This window comes from Mobula hypostoma, chromosome 2 (assembly GCF_963921235.1).
Source record: "Mobula hypostoma chromosome 2, sMobHyp1.1, whole genome shotgun sequence".
Taxonomy (NCBI): Eukaryota; Metazoa; Chordata; class Chondrichthyes; order Myliobatiformes; family Myliobatidae; genus Mobula; species Mobula hypostoma.
In genome coordinates this window covers 196,365,186-196,387,104 of record NC_086098.1, presented here as the reverse complement: position 1 = coordinate 196,387,104, position 21,919 = coordinate 196,365,186, and the positions used below count along the sequence as shown (strand labels likewise).

The 21,919-nt window shown below is 36.6% G+C and overlaps 1 protein-coding gene across 4 annotated transcripts in view; it reads right to left on the bottom strand.

Annotated features, from left to right (window-relative positions):
* Positions 1 to 4,753: 4,753 nt before the first annotated feature.
* zbtb46 (zinc finger and BTB domain containing 46) overlaps positions 4,754 to 21,919 on the bottom strand; it is a 76,282-nt gene continuing 59,116 nt past the window's right edge. For all 4 annotated transcript variants that reach the window (XM_063041354.1, XM_063041352.1, XM_063041356.1 and 1 more), the window contains exons 5-9: positions 20,725 to 20,888; positions 20,418 to 20,481; positions 19,966 to 20,334; positions 11,404 to 11,579; positions 4,754 to 7,006 (exon numbers count right to left, since the gene is read on the bottom strand). In XM_063041354.1, coding sequence (XP_062897424.1) covers positions 6,359 to 7,006; positions 11,404 to 11,579; positions 19,966 to 20,334; positions 20,418 to 20,481; positions 20,725 to 20,888 — 1,421 coding nt within the window. In that variant the 3' untranslated portion in view covers positions 4,754 to 6,358. The remainder of the gene's footprint in view (positions 7,007 to 11,403; positions 11,580 to 19,965; positions 20,335 to 20,417; positions 20,482 to 20,724; positions 20,889 to 21,919) is intronic.

The window sequence follows — 21,919 nt, the reverse complement described above, 5'->3', positions numbered from 1 at the left end:
CATCAAACCTAAGCCATGATGCATTGTTGGATACCTGGAACCAGCTATTAATGTCCATTACCAGTCCTAACTATACCTACCCTCACTTTACTTCCTGAAAGGACTCCATTCCATTCTCCCAGTTTCTCTGTCTTGGTAATATCTTGTCAGCCTTCCCCTGACTAATGTATCTAAAAGTCTTCCTTTTCTCATTGTCTTGGCTTCCCCTCTACCAATGAGCCAAAGCTCTTCTGTTTATTAAGTCCATTTCCTGCACTTTGCTCCAAAGACATCCTCAGCCAGAACAGATTGGTTCCTCTTGTACCCAACTTCTACCTACTAGACTCCACATTCTTTGCAATTCCTGCCTTCTTCAAAATGGACATCATCAGAAACATCTTTTGCTCCCCAATAGCATTTTTAAGGGATAGTTTCCATTCCGGTTCTCCACCACCAACACCCCCTTCTCATAGCCTTTTCACCGATGCAACCTCAAGAAAAGCATTACCTGTGTCTTTATCCCTTCTCATTATTGACGAACCCAAATACTCCTTCCAGGTGAACCAGTGTTTCACTCTTATGGTACCATTGCTTTCATTCAGCATTCACAGTGGTCTCCTCTACATGAGAGAAATCAAATCCAGAATAAAGCATAATTTACAGAACCCTTACAGATGTTCCACAAGGATGACCCCAAAATTCCAGTTACCTGTCATTTAGTTCTCCATCCCACTCTGATCTCTGTTTCCTTGGCCTCTTATAATATTGCAGTGGAGCCCAACACATGCTCAAGGAAAAGCATTCATCTTCCAGCCGAACACATTACAGCCTTCGGAACTCATCATTCTGCATAGTCATTTGTGTTACCTTGTTCTAGTGTAACAATAATAAACTAATTTCAATATCTAAAGGTCTTCATTACTGACTCAACTACTGTACATACAAATGGGAATATTTATCTTCTTCCTGAAATCAATAGATGGCAGTAAGACCTTGCACAAATGTTGGGATGACCACAGATCCACTCTGTGCATTTCCCAATGGACACCAATCTGGCACTCGATTTACATTACTTGAATCCAATGTTTTCAACTTTAAGGCGGAATCTTGAAATAAAAAGAATGAACGGAGAAAAGTGATAATGAACTTTTGCCTTTTTGTCTTCAGTTTTACAGTACATTGCTTGTAAGGCACGTTGAGACACCGAGCTTTTAAAAATGAGTCTTCCATGAGTACAAAACCAAATCCTTAATATCGGAGGCTACTGAGAATGTGAATCCAGTATGCTCAACAATGATTCAAATTATGCAAAATTGCCATTATGCTCAAAAGAGGTAAAGCTAACTCTTTTAGTACTATGTATAATTTACACACAAGGCAACCAACTATATATTATAATATTTATCACTCAGAACTCTAGCATATTTTGTACTTCATAACATTGTTGGATTGCTGTAACTTAAAGTCAACTTGCAAAATATTACAGTACATTGATCCATCATGGGGGTTCCATGCTTTTCAATCAGAACCACTTCCCTGGTGGCCCTGAACTCTATCAAATTCATATCCAGCATTTGTTTGAGAGAGCAATGCAAAATCAGAAGCAAAATTTTTCAATTGAGTCATTAATCCAGGGCCTCTCAACTCTTACAGGCAAAACAGCTCATGTAAAGAAAAGGAACTCAGTTCTTCTCAGTGTCTTGACCAGCAACTAAAACTGGCTGCAATATGTTGCACATCATTACAGTGACTACTCAAATAAAACACTGCTTGAACAGCACTTAAAAACACAGATTTTTTTTAAAGCTATAATATTATTTTTAACCAAATAGTTTTTACCAATTCTTCGAACTATTATTCCAGAACATTGTATTATGAGTAATGTTTCTTTTTCCAAAACCTTGGGGTACAAATAAATCACGGTATTAGCTTGCAATAATCTGTACACCTAAACACACCAGTGCTGAGGATCATGTTGTAATAACTTGAGTCTTAGTAAAGATTATTTCATGTACTCGTCGTAATAACCTTCCTGCAATTAGAACAAAGAATCAGTTATCTCAAAGTCCTTGATTATGTAAAAGAGAAAGAATATGCTGGTAGACTCCAGAAGTAACACATAATCTCTTTGATACAAAATACACAGAAAAAAAATTACTTACCCTTTAAAGGCTCAGGATTTGCCAAAATATTTACAGCAAAAGGAGTAATTTTGAGAAAAATTTAGAGGGAGAGTGGTGGGTGGAATCATAATAATTCAAAGCTGTTATCCTGCAATGGATTATAGACAACAAAGCATTTTACTGAAGGCACGAGAGACTGCAGATACTGGATCTGGAGCAAAAAGCAATGTGCTGAAGGAACAGGTTAGGAAAGGTCCTGAACCACCAGTTTTGTCCAGCAGCTTGTTTTGTGAAACATTTTACTGCATGTGGTTTATGAAAATCACTGATAACCAATTGAATTTGTACCAAAATATGTGGTAAGTCAACATAGTGATTGTTCTGTGTGCCAACCCATGGCAGCTGATGACAAGTTTAACATGCTCCAACAAATGACAGTTAACACAGATGGACAAATATTGATCCAGATGTACTGGGGAAAATTTTTGCTTTACATTAAGATTCTTCTTTAACTTCTATGGCAACAGATAAGGCTTCAATTCAGCAAAGTAGCCAAACGATGCAATCCTCCCCTCCAACACACATTGCAAGAGCCCATCAGTTTGGGTCTGTACTTTACTGTTCAGTTCTCCACAGCAGTGCTCAATGTTTGATCCTGTGGCCCACCAATATGAATGCTGCCAAATGAACCATAGATAATTCTCAAAATTAGTTGATATTTTAAGCTGATTATGAAAAATCATGTAATCGAACTCTACAATGAGGGATATTCATTTGTCATGCAACTGTTGGAATATCACCATCCCAATGTATTTAAGACAGTATACTCTATTCATAGCTGTACAAGACCTGAAATCATAATCACATTACTTAATCCTATGTTTAAACATCTATAATATCACATTTGTCACCTCTAAGGTATTTGTACCAAAATTATCAATGTATATGAAAGTAAAATGAAATAATGATCCGCAACATATGGCAGGCAGGTGCAACTGAGGTGAAACTCAATTAAACATCTGAAATTTATTTAATAAATTCAGCTACTGCACAAAACACCGAATCTCAAATGTCAGCCCTGCTGCAAAGACAAGGGGACGGGAGGGGGATGGGAAACAGTTGAAACGATGCAAAGTCTGCATTACATTTGGCCCTCCCAATCCTCCTCTCCCCATGTCAATTTAACCAACAAAGTCATTCACCACAGGAAATCAAGGTCTTAAGTTTCAAAGCTGCCCCACTGATAGCTGCAAAATAGTGCATTCTCTAATGAAAGGCTATTGAAAATGTAACTCCTATTTTTTCTCTCTCTTCCCCCATAGATATTGCCTGTTATTTTTGTCTTCATTAAACATTCAAAGATGATGCTAGTTCTGCACAAGCTATTTGCAATGGGATATTTCTTTTGAGTTTTCATTCCCCTCCCCATACCTGGATATAGTCACTGTCAGCTTTGAGCAAGAGAGTACTCAGAACAAATTAAAATAAGAGAGAAACATGAGACTGCAAAATCAGGAATATGGAGCAACGAACAATCATATGGAGGAACTCAGCGGGTTAGCAGCTTGTGGGGTTGGGGTGTTGGGGGAAAGCAATGGTTGAGATTTCATGCCTTCCTCCAATGGATTCTGTTCGACCCACTGAGTTCCTCCAACAGATTGTTTGTTGCAATTAAAATGAGACCTTAGATTTGAGGTAGCCTGGACTTAATAGTCAACTCTTCATGTGTTGTCTCATTTCTTGCTCTGTTCAGGCATGGCCCAGGTTAAAATTGGGCATAAGTCAATGAAAGACTCTATTAACATTTGTCTCCAGCCCAACATTGAACCAAAGCCAAGGATTCTAAGAGAAATATAATGCCTCTCTTAAAATCACACCATTAAAACATATTGGATTTAGAAGACCTAAGATTATATATTATTTGGGTAGTTATTTGTTCAGTGAAATGTTTTAAAGATAATTTCTAACATAAATATAGGAAGTAAAATTGGATTGAATGTTTAATTTGATTTCAGCATCTTAATGTTAAATCAATTTATTTTAAAACTAACTGCAACAATCAGGAAGGGTCCTAAACATGAAAACTGAATGAATATGCACGATTATTACAAGTATGTGGGCCAGCAGCCTGAGTACCATGCAGATGTGAAATTATCCATTGTGGTAAAAAGAAAGGAAGTTGATTTTGAAGGAATTAGGCCATTAGGAGCAGAATCAGGCCATTCAGCATATTGAGTCTGTTCCACCATTTGATTGCAGCTGATTTTTTTTTTTAATCTCAACCCCATAACTTTTGACACCCTTACTAATCAAGAAGCTATCAACCTCTGCTTTAAATATACCCAGTGATTTGGCCTCCACAGCTGCACGTGGCAATGAATTCCACAAATTCACCATCCTCTGGCTAAAGAAGTTCCTCATGTCTGGTCTAAAAGGGTGTCCTTCTATTCCATGGCTGTGCACTCTGGTCCTGGACTCTCCTACTATAGGAAACATGCTCTGCACTTCCACTCTTTTAACGCTCTTAAATCAGGCATTCGTAACTTGAGTGCGCTATTCATGCAAGATGTAAAAACATAAGGAACAAATTGTGAGATCTTTCTTTCAAAAATGACATAAAACATACAAGTACAACACTTGTTTGCTTTGGCAGCAATTCCAAGTTTATTTAAGTTTGATTTGGGTGTGAGTATATCCAAGCTATTCCCAGCACATGAACTTTAGGCAGACCTTTGGTATGCCCGATACAGAAAGCATAATCACTAAAAAAATTTAATTACTACATTTACAGAGATCAGTACAATGCACAGTCATCTTCTCCCACTACTCATAACTAACTCTGAATATTAAACACATCTTGAATACAAACACAGGTTTATAATTACAAAGTCAGTATGATATAGAATAATATTCCAAGCAGAGAAGATTTCAACAGCTTTAAGCACTCTCTTAAATCCAGCTGAAAGCATGTTGAAAAAATAAATATATATGAGAGCATACTCACACAGCACTCTTAAAACTTTCATCAGGCAAAACTCCTAATGTAAAAGGCAGAAATTTGAAATACAACAATATAGATTTCTAAAAAGTAACCATAGTTATGGCTTAATTTAGTAATTTGCACATACTGTATTACCACTAACAAGCCAAACATGATAAGATTTGATTTTCTGAAATATAATGAACAATTCCAGTTTTTTTTGCATTTTCTAAATGATAAACAAAAATCATCTTAAAGTATCCAAAGTAAATTCTATTAAAACATATAATTTGGTATATATTCAGTATTTAGTGTATATTATAACTAAAAAAAGCAATGTTCTACCTTTTTATCAATGTAACAATTAAGTTAACTCCTTCTTTCCATGTCTAAAGAGGACAGATATCTGGCACAGCTTTGAACTTTGTGAAAGCACATGTTTTGATAGTCAAAATTAACATTGACATATAGACTAAAAATAGTCATTTTTAGACTACAGACACATAGACATTGAAAATGTTAAAAGAACACAATGCAGCACATGACTCACACCCGCCATAGCGAAGAAACCCCATTATGAAACACTTCTTAAAACACACTAACTCGGAACTAAATCTATGGCAGAATTTGTGTGCACATATAGACATTATAGAATGAAGGAATGTCTCAACTCTTTCCAGAGTGGAGAATCTTCTTTTTTGGGAATGTACACTTGTTAATTTTTGCACATAATTTGTCAAAATGATCTAATCTACTAACACAAAAAAATGATGGGGTTTTCGCATCTGGATGCATTGAGCTAAAGGAGGGAATGATAACTTTAATAATTATTGATCACATTGTGGGAAGCAACAGTTGGACAAAACCTTTGCTATTCAATGTCTGTTATTATCTATTAACTGTTAGCAATGTGCTTTGGATCTTGCATTCACATGGGCAATCTGGATTAACATACTTAGACAATACTAAATAAAATGATTCAAAATCTCAAAATTTACCAACATCTTTCAAAAACATTATGAAATTTAAGAAAGGCGTATAGAACCACTGGTACAATGCCCCAAATTTTAACAACGGCTAATCCTAAATTTCACAATTGGACAATGAACCTGAAAAATCACTGTGGTGTACATATCTTTGAGTAGTAGTTTTTGTAAATATAATGTTCTTGTAAAACTGCCCGACTACAATTTAACGTGTACATTAGTGAAACAGCTAGCACTCTAAAGAACTACAGTGCGTTGATGCACTCCAGAATGTAAAGGTAACCCAAAGGCTACATTTCCTGGGAAATCCACCCAAAATCCTTGTCATCTCCTACAGGAATTTCTTGATTCTCTTGGTCTTGTTGGGAATCAATTACCTCCTTAGTTTCAAGAATTATATCGGCCTGGGGAATCACATCATCCTTCCACTTCATCTCCTCCTCACCGTCTGCCATTTCTTCATCAATCTCCCTTTCCCTGTCCCCATGGTCATCTGGGTAAGGGCCCTCCCCGTGATCATCTGGATAGGGCCCCTCCCCGTGATCATCCGGATAGGGGCCTTCGCCGTGATCATCCGGATAGGGGCCCTCGCCGTGATCATCCGGATAGGGGCCCTCGCCCTGATCATCCGGATAGGGGCCCTCGCCCTGATCATCCGGATAGGGGCCCTCGCCCTGATCATCCGGATAGGGGCCCTCGCCCTGATCATCCGGATAAGGACCTTCCCCATGATCATCCGGGTACTGGCTTTCTGCAGAGAACATTCCATCTGGAGACTCGTCTGTACCATCCTGGTCTAGCTGAGACATCAGACTTCCACCCGCACAATCCACACATATTCCATGACGCCTAGAACCGTGTTTAATACCGACACTGGCCGCTGACATGAAGACTCTGTTGCAGACCTTGCAGACATACTTTTTGTCTTTACTGTGCACCTAAGTAGAAAAACAAATGTTTGGTGTTGATTCTTTATGGAAGAATTCTGCCTCAAAAGCCCCAACAGAAAATCAAAAACTGTTAAGTGATTTAGCAAATAATTCATAAAAGGTCAGATGCGAAGAACAAGTATGCGCATCAATATTTCATTCTGACTCTTTCTGCACAGGTTTTACAAGCATGTTTCCATCTCCCTCTCCTAAACGGTCTCCATACAGTTCCCTGTGGCAAAAGATTCCAAAGACCCTTAACTCTGAAGAAAAATATTATATAAAAATGGACTGCAACTATTTTTAGTCTTTTTGATCATCTAAATCCTCAATCTCTAAGCAGCCACTTCAACATTGTGACTAGATACAGCTACGTCACATACTGCTGTGTACCTTACACTATTGTTACTTTCTTACTTCTGCAGCCACTGACATAAACTCATGATATGGTCTGTGATTAAATTCTGGAATTAATCAAGTTTGAAAATCTCTGGCCCCACAAGGACTAGAAATAAGTTGAAAGAAATATAAATTGCCCCAACTTCTGTGCATACAATGTACTCTACTCACTGACAGAAAACTAACTGATAAGAATAAGTTTAAACTAGCCACAGCTGGAGAATTGTTAACAGGGTTTCTGATTAACAGCAACACTGATCTTTTACTTCAGATGTACATATTGAATCAAGAAATCAATGTGGAAAATATTTTGCTTTTATTGATGTTTGCAATTCTCCCAGCAAGTTGCTCTACTTTCCATAAGAGCCCCGGCCAGTTTTTATATAATAATCACTTAATTTATGTCCAACGTCCATCAGATAGGTTAGATTTGAACTGGTTTTCAGCAAAGAATTAATATATTTTAATACATAGATATTATAAACAAATGTAACCCTTTAAATAAAACTTGATTTATGAAGAATTCATTTAATTTTAAATGACAAGTACATAACATCTTCACTGAATCTATAGTAAATGGTTAATACTACATCCAACTTTCAGTTTAGCTTTTAGATTCCTTGTGGTTGATGAAACTCAATCAAATATTTAGCATCTGGCAGGAAGCCTTTGACAAGGTGCCACACATGAGGCTACTTAACAAGATAAAGAGCCCATGGAATTACGGGAAAGTTACATACGTGGATAGAGCGTTGGCTGATTGGCAGGAAACAGAGAGTGGGAATAAAGGGATCCTATTCTGGTTGGCTGCCGGTTACCAGTGGTGTTCCACAGGGGTCCGTGTTGGGGCCGCTTCTTTTTACATTGTACATCAACGATTTGGATTATGAAATAGATGGCTTTGTGGCTAAGTTTGCTGACGATACGAAGATAGGTGGAGAGGCCGGTAGTGCTAAGGAAACGGAGAGTCTGCAGAGAGACTTGGATAGGTTGGAAGAATGGGCAAAAAAGTGGCAAATGAAGTACAATGTTGGAAAGTGTATGGTTATGCACTTTGGCAGAAGAAATAAACGAGCAGACTATTATTTAAATGGGGAGAGAATTCAAAGTTCTGAGATGCAACAGGACTTGGGAGTCCTCGTACAGGATACCCTTAAGGTTAACCTCCAGGTTGAGTCGGTACTGAAGAAGGCAAATGCAATGTTGGCATTCATTTCTAGAGGAATAGAGTATAGGAGCAGGGATGTGATGTTGAGGCTCTATAAGGCGCTGGTGAGACCTCACTTGGAGTACTGTGGGCAGTTTTGGTCTCCTTATTTAAGAAAGGATGTGCTGACCTGGAGAGGGTACAGAGAAGATTCACTAGAATGATTCCGGGAATGAGAGGAACACATGAGGAACATTCGTCCGCTCTTGGACTGTATTCCTTGGAGTTTAGAAGAATGAGGGGAGACCTCATAGAAACATTTCGAATGTTGAAAGGCATGGACAGAGTGGATGTGGCAAAGTTGTTTCCCGTGATGGGGGAGTCTAGTACGAGAGGGCATGACTTAAGGATTGAAGGGCGCCCATTCAGAACAGAAATGCAAAGAAATTTTTTTTAGTCAGAGGGTGGTGAATCTATGGAATTTATTGCCACGGGCAGCAGTGGAAGCCAAGTCATTAGGTGTATTTAAGGCAGAGATTGATAAGTATCTGAGTAGCCAGGGCATCAAAGGTTATGGTGAGAAGGCAGGGGAGTGGGACTAAACAGGAGAATGGATCAGCTCATGATAAAATGGCGGAGCAGACTCAATGGGCCGAATGGCCGACTTCTCCTTTGTCTTATGGTCTTATGGAAATGAAGTATACATCCTCATTTATTGCAAGCTTCCCTGTCAAATGTGGTTTACCTTTGATCAATACTTCCACAAATAACATGTTATAAACAGGTTTATGAAGTTGCTGTGAAGATAGTAGTCTGACCATAGATAATTATTCAATCATACAACATTGTAACATGAAATCAAACATTTCCATCAGGGTTGCATTGATGATTTTATAGAACAGTTATCTAACCTAATCTCTTTTCATAAGTATTTCTGCTTTCAACTAATATCTCAAACAATTACACTGTTTGGAATAGTGAAATGTAAAAATACTATTTGCAGTGGGAATACAAATATGAAATTATTTTAGAATTAATAAATTAACTGACATTAGTGAGTAAAATATTTATGGTAAAATATTCAACTAGATAAATATGACGAATAATCTAGCTTTAAACAAGGACTTTAAGCAGAAAATAGGGGATTTATTCACAAACTCTTAGTCTAATAAATTCACTAAATGAACAAGATTTCTCAGGTGCAATCTATCTGTGTGGACACACTGATATTCTTGCAGCATGTACAAACACAGCTGAAGTGTTATTTAGCTTTCAATATATATTGAAATGGTCATGTTTGGCTTCAACGAGAAAGTGCTAGTTGTATAGAAAATGAGTCTAGGTAATAAGTAATGGAAAATAAGGAGAAGACAGATATATTAAACGGGTATCTTACAACATTCTTTATACATGATAGAAGAAGCATTCGCAAAATATTTGTATATCGGAATTGAAAGGGAGGGAGAAACTCCGGAAAATTACAATAAGGGCAGTCATTGCAGCTGCAGGCTGCCAAGTCTCCGAATCGTGATGGAGTTCCTCCTAGTGCCTTACAAGAAGTGGCAAGTTAGATAGTGGATTACAAGAGAAAATCTGCAGGTGCTGGAAATCCAAGCAACATGCACAAAATGCTGGAGGAACTCAGCAGGCCTGGCCACATCTATGGAAAAAAGTACAGTCAGCATTTTGGGCCAAAACCCTTTGGCAGGACTGGAGAAAAAAAGCAGAGGAGTAGATTTGACAGGTGGGGGATGGGGAGAGAGAAATGCCAGGTGATAAAGTGAAACTTGGAGAAAGGGGGGAATGAAGCAAAGAGCTAGGAAGTTAATTGGTAAAAGAGAGAGAAGGCCATGGAAGAAAGAAGAGGGGGGAGGAGCACCAAAGGGAGGTGACGGACGGGCAAGGAGATAACATGAGAGGGGGGAATATGAATTAGTTGGTTTTAATTTTTCAATATCCCACAGATTCAACAAAACTTCCACTGGATTGGAAAAGAACAAATGGAACCTTTTTTTTATTCAAAACGGGAAACACTGCAGAAAAAAAAGTGTTAGAAACTATAAGATATTAAAATTCAAGATAATAAGCAATGTTAAGACAGCTTTGAGCAGATAGGGAGAACAGAAGGCTGCAAAGGAAATATACAGAAAAGATAAGTTAAATAACTGGGCATAAATATGGCAAATAGAGTACTAGATGGAATAATACGAAATGGTTATTTTGCCAGAATAAAAATAAAAAGGTGAGAGATTACAGAGCTCCAGCAATGAGAGCAATCTGGATGCCCTTGTGCAGAATTCACAAAAAAACTAGTTTACATACAATCAATACAAATGTATGGAGCTTATGCCTTAGTTATGCAGAATTGGTGAGACTTCAGCAAGAATACTGGTCTCTTTTTATATAAAGGATGTAAATGCATTGGAAGCAGCTTGTAGGTTTGCTACAATATTTGGGTTTGCTCCTGAGAAAGGTTGAATAAGCAAGGTTTGTATCTGCTACAAGTGATAGAGAAATATGGCAATTGAAACATACAGGCTTCAGTGATCACTCCTGTGGGAGAATTTAGAATTCTTGATCACAATTTAAATATAAAAAGTTGCCCATTTGAAACAGATAAAATGAGGCTTACTCCTCTCTCTGAGCATCGTCGTTCTTTGGAACTCTGTTTCCGATGTCTTTTGAGGAAGGGATTTGTGAATCTTTAAGATAAAGGTATGTATGACAGGAATTCAGAATGATGGCTACTACAGATCTGCTATGATCTTGAATGGCACAGTAGGATTGAGGGCTGAGTGACAAATTCCTCCTAATCGGTATGGACATATGCTCAAATAACTGGAATAAAAATAATGCTTACCAACGTATGCCTTTTCATATGTTCCCGCCGAGTAAACTTCTTGCCACAAATTTCACATGGATACGGTCTTTCTCCTGTATGTGAACGCATATGCCTTTTCAAGATACACTGATGCATCGCAGAAAAGCTGCAGTACGGGCACTTAAATTTCTTTCTTATCACGGTAAATTCATTAACTGTAAAATGTGAAAAAACACAATTGAATTAATAGTCATTTATAATGAACATAAAATTTGTACGTTGCAATAACATTTTAGCTTTACTATTTACAAGTTGTCATGAACAAGTCAAAGCTTGTAGTACATTTGATTATAATTATACAACTTAAGATGTTCAATTTGTTTCAGAAGAAACTTTCTACTTCAGGTATTTCTAAGGATCCATTGTCATAAGGTACTGAGCTGTGGAAATGGGAATGCACACTGAAACTTATCTATGCTCCTAATCAGAACAAATATAACAGGAGAGTTGGGAAAAAGCAAGTTATTAGCAAGCCTGGACACTTTCTCATGGCTGTTCTGAAACCAAAAAGCAATGCTGCCAAAAAAAATTACGTGATTACAATACTTAGGAGAGAAAATACAAGATTACTTCACAAATCATAGTAAAGCAATTAAAGAAGAAAGATATAGAAGGGTTTGGGAGTGGAAATATGCAAAGCTGATACGGTGGGGGAAGTGGACATGGGAGCTGATAAAGGGAAATCAGGATGGAGTTGTTGGACATGAGAAAAGAATAATTTACTGGGAAATAAATAGGTGAATGAGAATGATGGGATTGCCTTGAGGGCCAGCATAGTTTCAAGCAATGAATGGCTTCCTTTCATGTTGTAAAAAAATGAGAATAATAATGAGTGGAGCAAGAGGGAAAAGAGGCCCAAAGTTTGCAAAGACATTTAAATTGCAACTAATAATTCCAGAGAACAATAACCAGAAAAGGCTGTTTTATTTGCTTTGTGGAGAAACAAATGAAAAACCAGGAAAGCAGCAAGTATCAGTTTTTCTTGCCAAGAAGACACATGGCTCAGCAAAACTGTGTTTCAACCCAACTAATCAAATTCAGCATGAAAGACAAATTAATAATTGGAAGCCACTGAAGTACAAAACAAAATAGCTTGTTGAGTAGGTTTAATTGACTAATAAAACTGTTAAAGACAATTAGGCAAAATCAGTTAGTTGATGTCAGCAATGTTCATGACAATTAATTTCTAATAATCAGTCATATATTCAGAGAGATTGATTTTTTTTACTTCATGTCCATTAATGCTAATTACTATAACTCTTTATCATGCCTGATTTGTTGTGGGTAGCAATGATGGATACTCTCAAAACAGGATTATTATTGAAAAATATTTGATCACACTGGAAATAAGTGATAAACCACAAAATGTTGGAGTTAAAGAATCGACAAGGGAAAGATTTACTAAACTATCAACCAAAGTAAAATCCATTTTAAAGAGGAGCAATTATTAAAATGAGACTGCAGAACAACAGGCACTGGTGATCTTTACGGTCCCTACCAATGCAACCATTCTGCAAGCACCAGTGTGGAAGATGACCTGGTGTTAAAACATCACTTTCCTCAATAAGCTCTGAACTATTACCACTGGATACAATGCTGACAAAACTTACTTCTCCCTCACGTATTTATTGTATATTCATAGAACCAGGCTGGCAACTAAAAGAAATCCACTAAATAAGCCATTTTCAGCACAATAGTCGCATGCACCTACAGCAACATCATGGAAGATTTGTCCTTTTCCCAGTAATTGTTAGGGAGCTTAAAAGAGGGCAAACACGAAGAGGGTGTATGTGAAAATATTTCAATTTTAACAATCTGCCTATTTCAAAGTACATGCACTCTTGGAAAATAGCTTTCCATTTCTATGTCCATAACTATTGGTAAATCACCTCCTACAATTTGTCCAGTTTGGAAATTTGACTAATAAACAGTTTAACATTGATCTGCTTACTAATTACATTGAACAGTGTGTCCCAAGTCATTCCTCATCTATATTGTTAGCAGATTTTTGATACAGTGGCACAAAAGTGCTACAATCTGTTTTGTCATTCTGTATGTTCCTCACTGGAAGTGAAATTTGAAACCGTAAAACATGGTTACTGGATGCCTGTCTCAAGGATGATGATGCTCTTTCCCCACCATTCTCCATCTCAAGATTGAATAACTAACAAGCACCACAATCATCACTTTTGACCAACCAAGAATATCCCTCTTGGGAATGATTAATGCCCGATTTATATTTTCTCCATTTTGAATCAGTACAATGCAATATTAAAAGAATGAAATAATGCAAAATTTGTATCATTACTCTTTAAAGGTCAAAAAAGCTTTCACTATCAATAGTGCCAAGTTACTAGTTAATATAATTCAGTAAGGCAAATCCTGCTCACCCAGTCTCATACCATAATATTTATACATGCATACTCAATATTCCCTTACCCTCCCAGACCACTCTTAGGCTATCTGGATATTAATCCCAATCATCCCAGACTCACTCAGCCAACTTTAACCACAACAGGATCACTAGCAATATACTGAAGAAACCATGCCTCCAAAGCCACTTAAAAAACTTTGCCAAATGGCAATCCCAACCTTTCAGCTTTGCCACTTATAGAGAGCTACAAGTCATTTTGGATTTTAAATGGTGGAACGCAGCAGGCCAGGCAGCATCTATAGGAAGAAGTACAGTCTATGTTTCAGGCCGAGGCCCTCGTCAGTCCTGAATCGTAGCTCTGAATCTGTAAGACCAGGCTTTCTGCATTTGATAACACATTAAACTCTGGACTAGCTGCTTATATGGCTAAATATTAGCCATTTTGCTTGGAATCACTTATTATACAGTGAAATCGTGCAAATTCATGCTTAATCTAAGCTCACTAGATAAGCAAAAACTGGCAATGTTTATGTATCACAGATGGAATTCAGAAGAGTTGAGTTATGAAAATACCACAAGCAACCTTTGAAGAGAATTAAAATTAAGTAAAATATTTTTTCTTTTATTTGTGTAAAAGTGTTCAGGGCATAGTTACAGGTACTGACTGCAAAACTCAGTTAATATTTTCTTTTCAAGATAGTGATGTTGGAGGTGGGAAGTGGAACGTTGCCACAGGCTAAAGAGTTTTGGTAGTAGGTCATATAAATCATACTGGAAAGCTGATTTAAAAACAGGTGGATTTTAACGATTAAAGTTTATTTAACCCTGAAGGTGGTAATGTGGTGTGGAATGTCATTTGGGAGAGGCAATGTAAAGGTGAAATAGGAAGGAAACAGGTTGGGGGTGGGGGGGGGGGGTTGGTTCTGCCTTGGCTGGATCAAAATTGTACTGATAAGGTTGAAGTTAACCAGAAAACAAATTAGTAAAAGATCTGTACCATTACTCAAGTCACAAGAATTACATTCTTTAAGTTTTTCTATGTACAAGAGGCAAAGCATACAGCCTTGCCTATATTATTAAAAATAGATTTTAATAAAAAAAATTTTTAGCCAGCTCACCACCAGCGAGTGAAAGAAATTAAAACAATGAAAATTTTAAATACCAGAATATTGTACTGGTGTACACTGATCTCTGCTTTTATGAACTGTTTTCTTTAAAATCTGAAGAATTTTAAAACTGTCAATGTATTACTGCTAGCTCAAGAAAGCACATATAATTTACAAGTTCTTCCCTATCCAACATAATTAGGACAAATGATGGAGTGTGACTGCTCTTGTAGCTGAGGCCTCACCTAGACAAATTGAATCAAATTTGCATTTTAGTTTAAAGAACTTCAAATACAAGAGATTTGGGGCACAACTCATTTATATTGTTTAATCTATTTGAATTGTGTTAACATTACTGGAATGCAGCTGCAAAAAAACTCACCCTCCATGTGTACTAAATTGACTAATAGAATTTTAGTCTCATTTGCACATGCCAAAAATTTAAGTACAAGATTTCACCTTTTTACATTTTCAGCTGCTAACAGCTCAGATGTATTTTTCTGATTTTAATGGTGACCTTACATCAAACATATTCCACTATCCTTACCAGTTTGAATTCATAATTGGGTTTTGAAAAGGTTTCTTACCTTCCACCCACTATTTCAGTAACAGTACAGATGGATTTCATACTATTTTAATGGCAAAGGATCAAATCATTTTATAGAGACAACCTACAACTTTTTTGTTTTCCAGTATGCTACTGGTATTTCACAGACAAAGGATTAGGCCATGTTGTCATAAGTTTGCAAATATCAAAGTCTTGGCTTGCAGATTCCTAATGTATTCACCCTTTCAAATAAACTGAATACAGTGCTCTTCACTTTGAGAATCATGTGATCTATAGAGAGAAACACAATGAACTAGAACTCGAGGAACTGTAGGTGACTTAAAACTCAACTATAAACACACCTGCCTTGCGTCATTTCTGAACATAGAATCTATCTGAATGGCATATGTAATCTAATAGTTAGCCTTACAAACTGCATACAGTTATTGAATGCAATGGATATAGAATCATCTTTCTTATTCCATAATGTATTGTGGATCTTAGAAGGAAAATTTAATTTGTAGACAATGGCTAACATCATATCCAGCACACTTGATACAAAAAGTCCATCACAAAAATAAATCAGTACAATATTTGCTAACATAACAAGATAATTAAGTTTAGTAAACGATAAGAAAGCAAGCTAAGTTATACAGTGCAATTTATTCAGGGTTTTCTGAAGCATCACGTTTAAAGAAATACTATTGAACTGACTTCTCCCCAAGAACAGAAATCATTTCTGGTGAATTCCTGGGTACACCTAGGAATGATTTACTTGGATGAATAATAGAATAAGAAGCATCCTGTCACTCTAATGACACAACAGGTAAAACAAAAGTGCAGATAATGTACTTAAATTTGGCATGCAGCTGATATTCAACACAAGATCCATTCAAAGGTATTAAATAAAATAGCATTACCTCTACATCTTTGCTTTTGCAAATTAAATTGTCCCATTCCATATTCCCAAATGTCAGATTTCAGCATGAAGACAACCTAAATGTTACATACAACTTAAGTTGCACTATTTTTCCCATATGCTAGTATGAGTATCTTGAAAATACTAACATTTTCTTAAAATTTACTTCCATGTTCCTTAACTAGAAAGTAGCACAAATTAGTGAGAAGATAAACGGGAAATCAAATCATTTCATTGCTATCTAAAATTTATTTAATTCAATAACAAAATACCATGAAGCAATAAAATCAGTCTTCGGTATGGCAAGCACATTTTTCTATTTCTACAACAAAGTAAAAACACATAATACAACTTTTAACAACCTTCTCAAAGATATGTATAGAGAATTGTGTGGTGCACAAGCTGCGTGTCTACTAAGCAGTAAAAACCATTGGGGGAAACGTGATTTCCTCAAGGCAGATAAAATCAGAGGTAAAGTCATTTACACAGTAACTAGAATAATATTAAAACTAACAGCAAGGTTAAACCTTTGAAACTCATTGCAATTCAAAACAATATGCTAACATTTAATAGTTCTAAAATAAATGCATTAAAGTCTACTATGGAAATTAGTAGATGAAAAATTACATCACAAAATTGCTACCAATAATGCTGCACTGTGTTATAGCAGGTTGTGCTTGGGAAAAAATATTTTCTTTTGACAATGAATGTTATCGAGATGGGAACTAAACCTGTTTTGGCACTATGGACCAAATCTTACTAGTAAAGTAAAACCTAATTTCACTTTTCATTGCATTAACAAGAATGTTTGCATTCAGTCTCCATCTACAGTGTGGGATCATTAAATGCAACACATTTCACTTTTTAAAATAAAAATAAATTCTGAAGGAACTAATACTTGGCTTTACTGATATTTTTTCAAAAATGGTTTATAAAAATCTAAAGACAATTTGCAAAGGATAAACACTTTAAATATGAATTTAGTCATGTTAAAAAACAGAATACACCCACTGCAAGTACTCATTTACAAAATTCTCCTGTGTACTATGCCTTGAAAAAGTATTCAGCGCCCACAACTATCTTCACATTTTACTGTCTCATTTTCTAAATAGAGGTAGGAACTTCTGAGCTAATCTACAAAACATTGCTCATTATGTCAGATCAAAAGTAAAATACCAAAACTTGTCAACAACTTATTAAAAACTAGAAACCAAAATTGTGAGACCTTAAAATTATTCACTCCCTTGTTAATAGTACGCTGTTTCCTCAGGTGCAATACTGTACATTACATTACCAACTCACCCAGTTTGTCGATGTAGAAAATTGGAGGATCACCTGAATAAATACCCACTCTTTCTGTAAGATCTGTGGATTTTCAACAGATCAAACCAAATGAAGGAAAAAAAGAGCATTCAAGGCAAGTCACAGAAATGATAACAGAGAAGCACAAATCCGGAAAAGGTTACAAGACCATCTCATGCATTCCTCAGAGCTCAGCGCAGTCCATCGTGGAAAAAGTGGAAAAATATTAAACCACAGCTACACTGCCTAGGTCAGGCCACCCATCTAAACTTAGTCATTGGAGAAGAATGGCACGTGTAAGAGAGGCCATTGTAACACCAACAGTCACTCTGAGTGAGCTGCAGAAGTCAGTGACTGCAAATGGAGATGAAGTTCATGGCTTGACAATTTCTAAGCCCTTGCACAAAAATGGTATTTATGGAAGCGTGGCAGCGAAGAAGTCTTGGCTGAAAAAAACATATCTTTGCCTATAAAGACTTTGCAAAGCACCACTTAGAAGATGCTGTAAAGATGTGAAAGAAGGTCTTGTGGTTGGATGGGCTCAATACTAAGCAGTATGTGAGGTACAGCACTAGGTTTACGTATCAGCCAGGTAACACCATCCCTACTGTAAAGTATGGTGGAGGTCATATCATGCTATAGGGATATTTCTCAGCAGAATGGACTGGAAATCTGGTCAGAATTGATGGGAAGATGAATGCTGCTAAATATAGAGAGATCATAGATAAAAACTTATTAGCCTCTGCCAGAAAGGTTAAACTCAGGAGGAAGTTCGTCTTTCAGCAGGACAACCACCCAAAGCACACTGTCAGATCAACCATGGATTGGCTTCAAATGAAGAAAATTGATGACCTTGAGTGGCCGAGTCAGTCATTACCTTAATCTGTTCCAACATCTCTGGCAAGACCTCAAGATTGCTGCCCAGCCTCCCTCCTGGCAAAGCTTGAACAACTCTGCAAGGAGGAATGGACAAATCCTGCTCCATCACGATGTGCAAAACTAATAGAGGCTGTAATAGTTGTGAGAGGTGGTTTAACTAACTATTGAGCAAAGGGAAATTAGTACTTTTGAACTGTTGACATTACAGTTTTTGAATTTTTAAGTTCAATCATGCTTTACAATTTTCCCTGTTTTTGGGCCCTACTGTGAAATAAAGGAATATATGATTCACAAATAAAAATTCTCAGTTAAATTGATCAAAATCCCTGGTTGCAGTACTCACTTATGTGAACAAAGGGTTGGGGTCTGAATACTTTTACAAAGCACTATATGGTATATATATATATTTTTTTAAAAAAACTTATTTCCGAGACAGCCCCATTACACACCTTAAAGCAAAAAGATTTGAGAAAGCCTTTAGTCTAAAAAATTTTCATTTAACAGAAAATCTAAACATAATCGGATAGGCAAGGAAATTAAAACATGTAACAAAGAAAACATGATGGTGTTCCAACAATTTTCTTCAGAGTCCGAAGATTCAAAAGACATTAGAACAGGCACATGGATAGAAAAGGCAGAAAGTGATATAGGTCAAACACAGATAAATGTGACTAGCTTAGATAGATATCTCGGTCAGCATGGATGATTTGGGCTAAAGACCCTATTTCTGTCCCTTATGACTCTAAGATTAGATCACTGATAATTAAAAACACACAGAAAATTACTTAATATACAGATCTTGCTGAAAAAATAAAATATGTATTCATCCATTTCAGTTCATGACACTTATCCATATTAAAAAAGCACAAGCTAAAAATGTAACTTTGCCCTGCAAAGTCAATCTGCCACATACGCAAAGATATAGGAGAATAACTTATTGTCACCAAGAACTAGAAAAAGCCTAATTAAGTGCACCAGGTAACAAAATATAAATGTACTTCCTATAACTGCTGAAGACTATCCAAGTGTTCAATGCACAGAAAAGAGGAAACAAGAGCAAAATTCACATTTTTTTAATATACCTATAGAATTTCCCTGACAATTCAGATTAATTGAGTTGTGGAGAAGTACTACTGGGAATCAAGTACTGGTATATCATTACAACAATCAAGCTCCTCCTCATTTTTAAGGACTTGGCTATCCAAAACCTGGTCAGAAAGCTCAGTACTTTCTTGGATACTACCCTGATCACAAAATCTCATATGATTTATTAGATTTTTCTGTACGCCAAAACTCTTTCCACAAGTACTACACACAAAAGCACGTTCACATGTATGCACCGATGCGACATGACGATTTAAATCAGTTTTATCGCGGAAAGGTTTCAGGCAAAATGAACATTGCAAATTTTTACGTTTGTAGTGGACAGTCTTCTCATGACGTTCAGCATTTGATTTCAGCGTGAAGCTGGCAGGACACTTTGAGCACTTGTACCGGAGTGCTTGCACAGGAAATACATGAATGCTCATGGCTGTAAGGGTTGGCTTCATATGTTCAGAAGTTTCAACTGGCAACATCTTTAAGGCATGCTGATATTCATGTTCTGTGTGCTTTTCTGCATCGCTGAATTTCATTCTGCAGAATCTACAAGCAAGCTCTTCTTGATGCCAGCTTGTAGTTGATGTGCAAGTGGAACTCTTTGAACTTCTGTCTGGAAAGAAGCTGGTCCCCATTTCTGTCTCTTCATCTTTTAAGGAGCCCTCTGCATTACTGGTGTCAAGGCCTTAGAGAAGGAAATATTATTAAATTTTTCAGCAAACTTAGTATGGTGAAGAGTTGTGCTAATTTGAAACATGCTGACTATACCTGAATTTTCATTTCCATATGATTTTGACAATGGCAGGATTCCCTCAGTACTATCTACCTTGACCTGCAATTGTAAAGTAATACAAGTTAATAATGAATCATAATATATGTGAAAATAAATGTGAAATGTGCTGAAAATATCGTACGATATTTTAAATGGACTATAACTGTATTGAACTGCATTTCCATGGGACATGGTAATTATTAATTTGCATACAAATTATTAACCCTTGCCCACTTAAAGTTCAACAATCCTTAAATATAAATTTCTACTTGTAGCTTTTCAAATAATGGTTTTGATTTTTACCTGCAGTGGGGAGTCAGCTTGCTTCTGTGAGATTTGCTCAGGTGAAGCTTCTTCACACTGCAACATCCGCGGACTCTGTGCTGGAAATTGGGAAGTCAGTAGAGACAAATCTCTTGGTTGGTAATCATGTGCATCTTCAGAATGATTCAAGTTATTTCCAGACCCTGAGGAACACAGGAAACGAGTCTCACCCACGTAAACTAGCACCAGCAGGCTTTCGGCCAAAAAAAGATATGCACTGCAGTAGAGTGCTGTTGTGCTTCTCTTCTGCCAGTGAGAAAGAGGAAGGGAGAGCCTATTGTTTGACAGAAATTGTCTAAAAGCTACAAGAAGCTATGAATTCTTAAAGTAATTATGGCAAAGATATGTTTTCTGTAAACATACTAAGTTATTGCCCTTGTTAAAGAGCACAAATTGGAACTTTCAATGTAGCATATGAAGCTAAAAATACTAATGAGTCTTGCAATGTATTTCATAAAAAGACTACTAAAAAATGCTTCAATATATGACTCCAGCAAGTTTTTATTTAAACAGTACACCAGCAGCGTTAAGTACAAACTGTGATCAGGTCATCTTCCTGTCTTACATGAATCTTGTACAACAAGCAGTCAAATGGGAACAAATAAGCAATAAGTTTTTTCTTATTACTTCAGAACAATAATGGAAAAATTGAAGCATTATGCCACTGTTGTCTCCTAAATGCAATGTTTAGTTCTGTAACTTGAAATTCAGATTTACCAAAGTAATGAATAATAAAGTAAAGCTTCAAATTGATGAAGAATCCATTCATTTGTGCTTGAACATCAGATTTCAGTTACTATGATGACTTGATTTCCAAAGCAACTTCTCAACAGCCTGAGGGGGATAAGAAATCCAATATCTTTTGCAGTGTTGGTCAAAGTTTGCACCCATAAGATGTAAGCATTAAAATGAGAAACTTGAACAATAACCTTTTTAAGATACAGCTTCGCCAATCAAAGCCAGGTCATTAGAATCAAATATAGAACATGTAGAGCAACTACCTAAAGTCTATGCACAATGAATGAACGGCCAACTGACGAAGGCTACTTCATCATGATAAAATACGAAAGATCTGAATTGATTGCCCTTAAGAACTGTACATGAGCAGAATATTTAATTTTAACATGGATCAAAGACACACGTATTGAATATTTAACAACTATGCATTGCAATC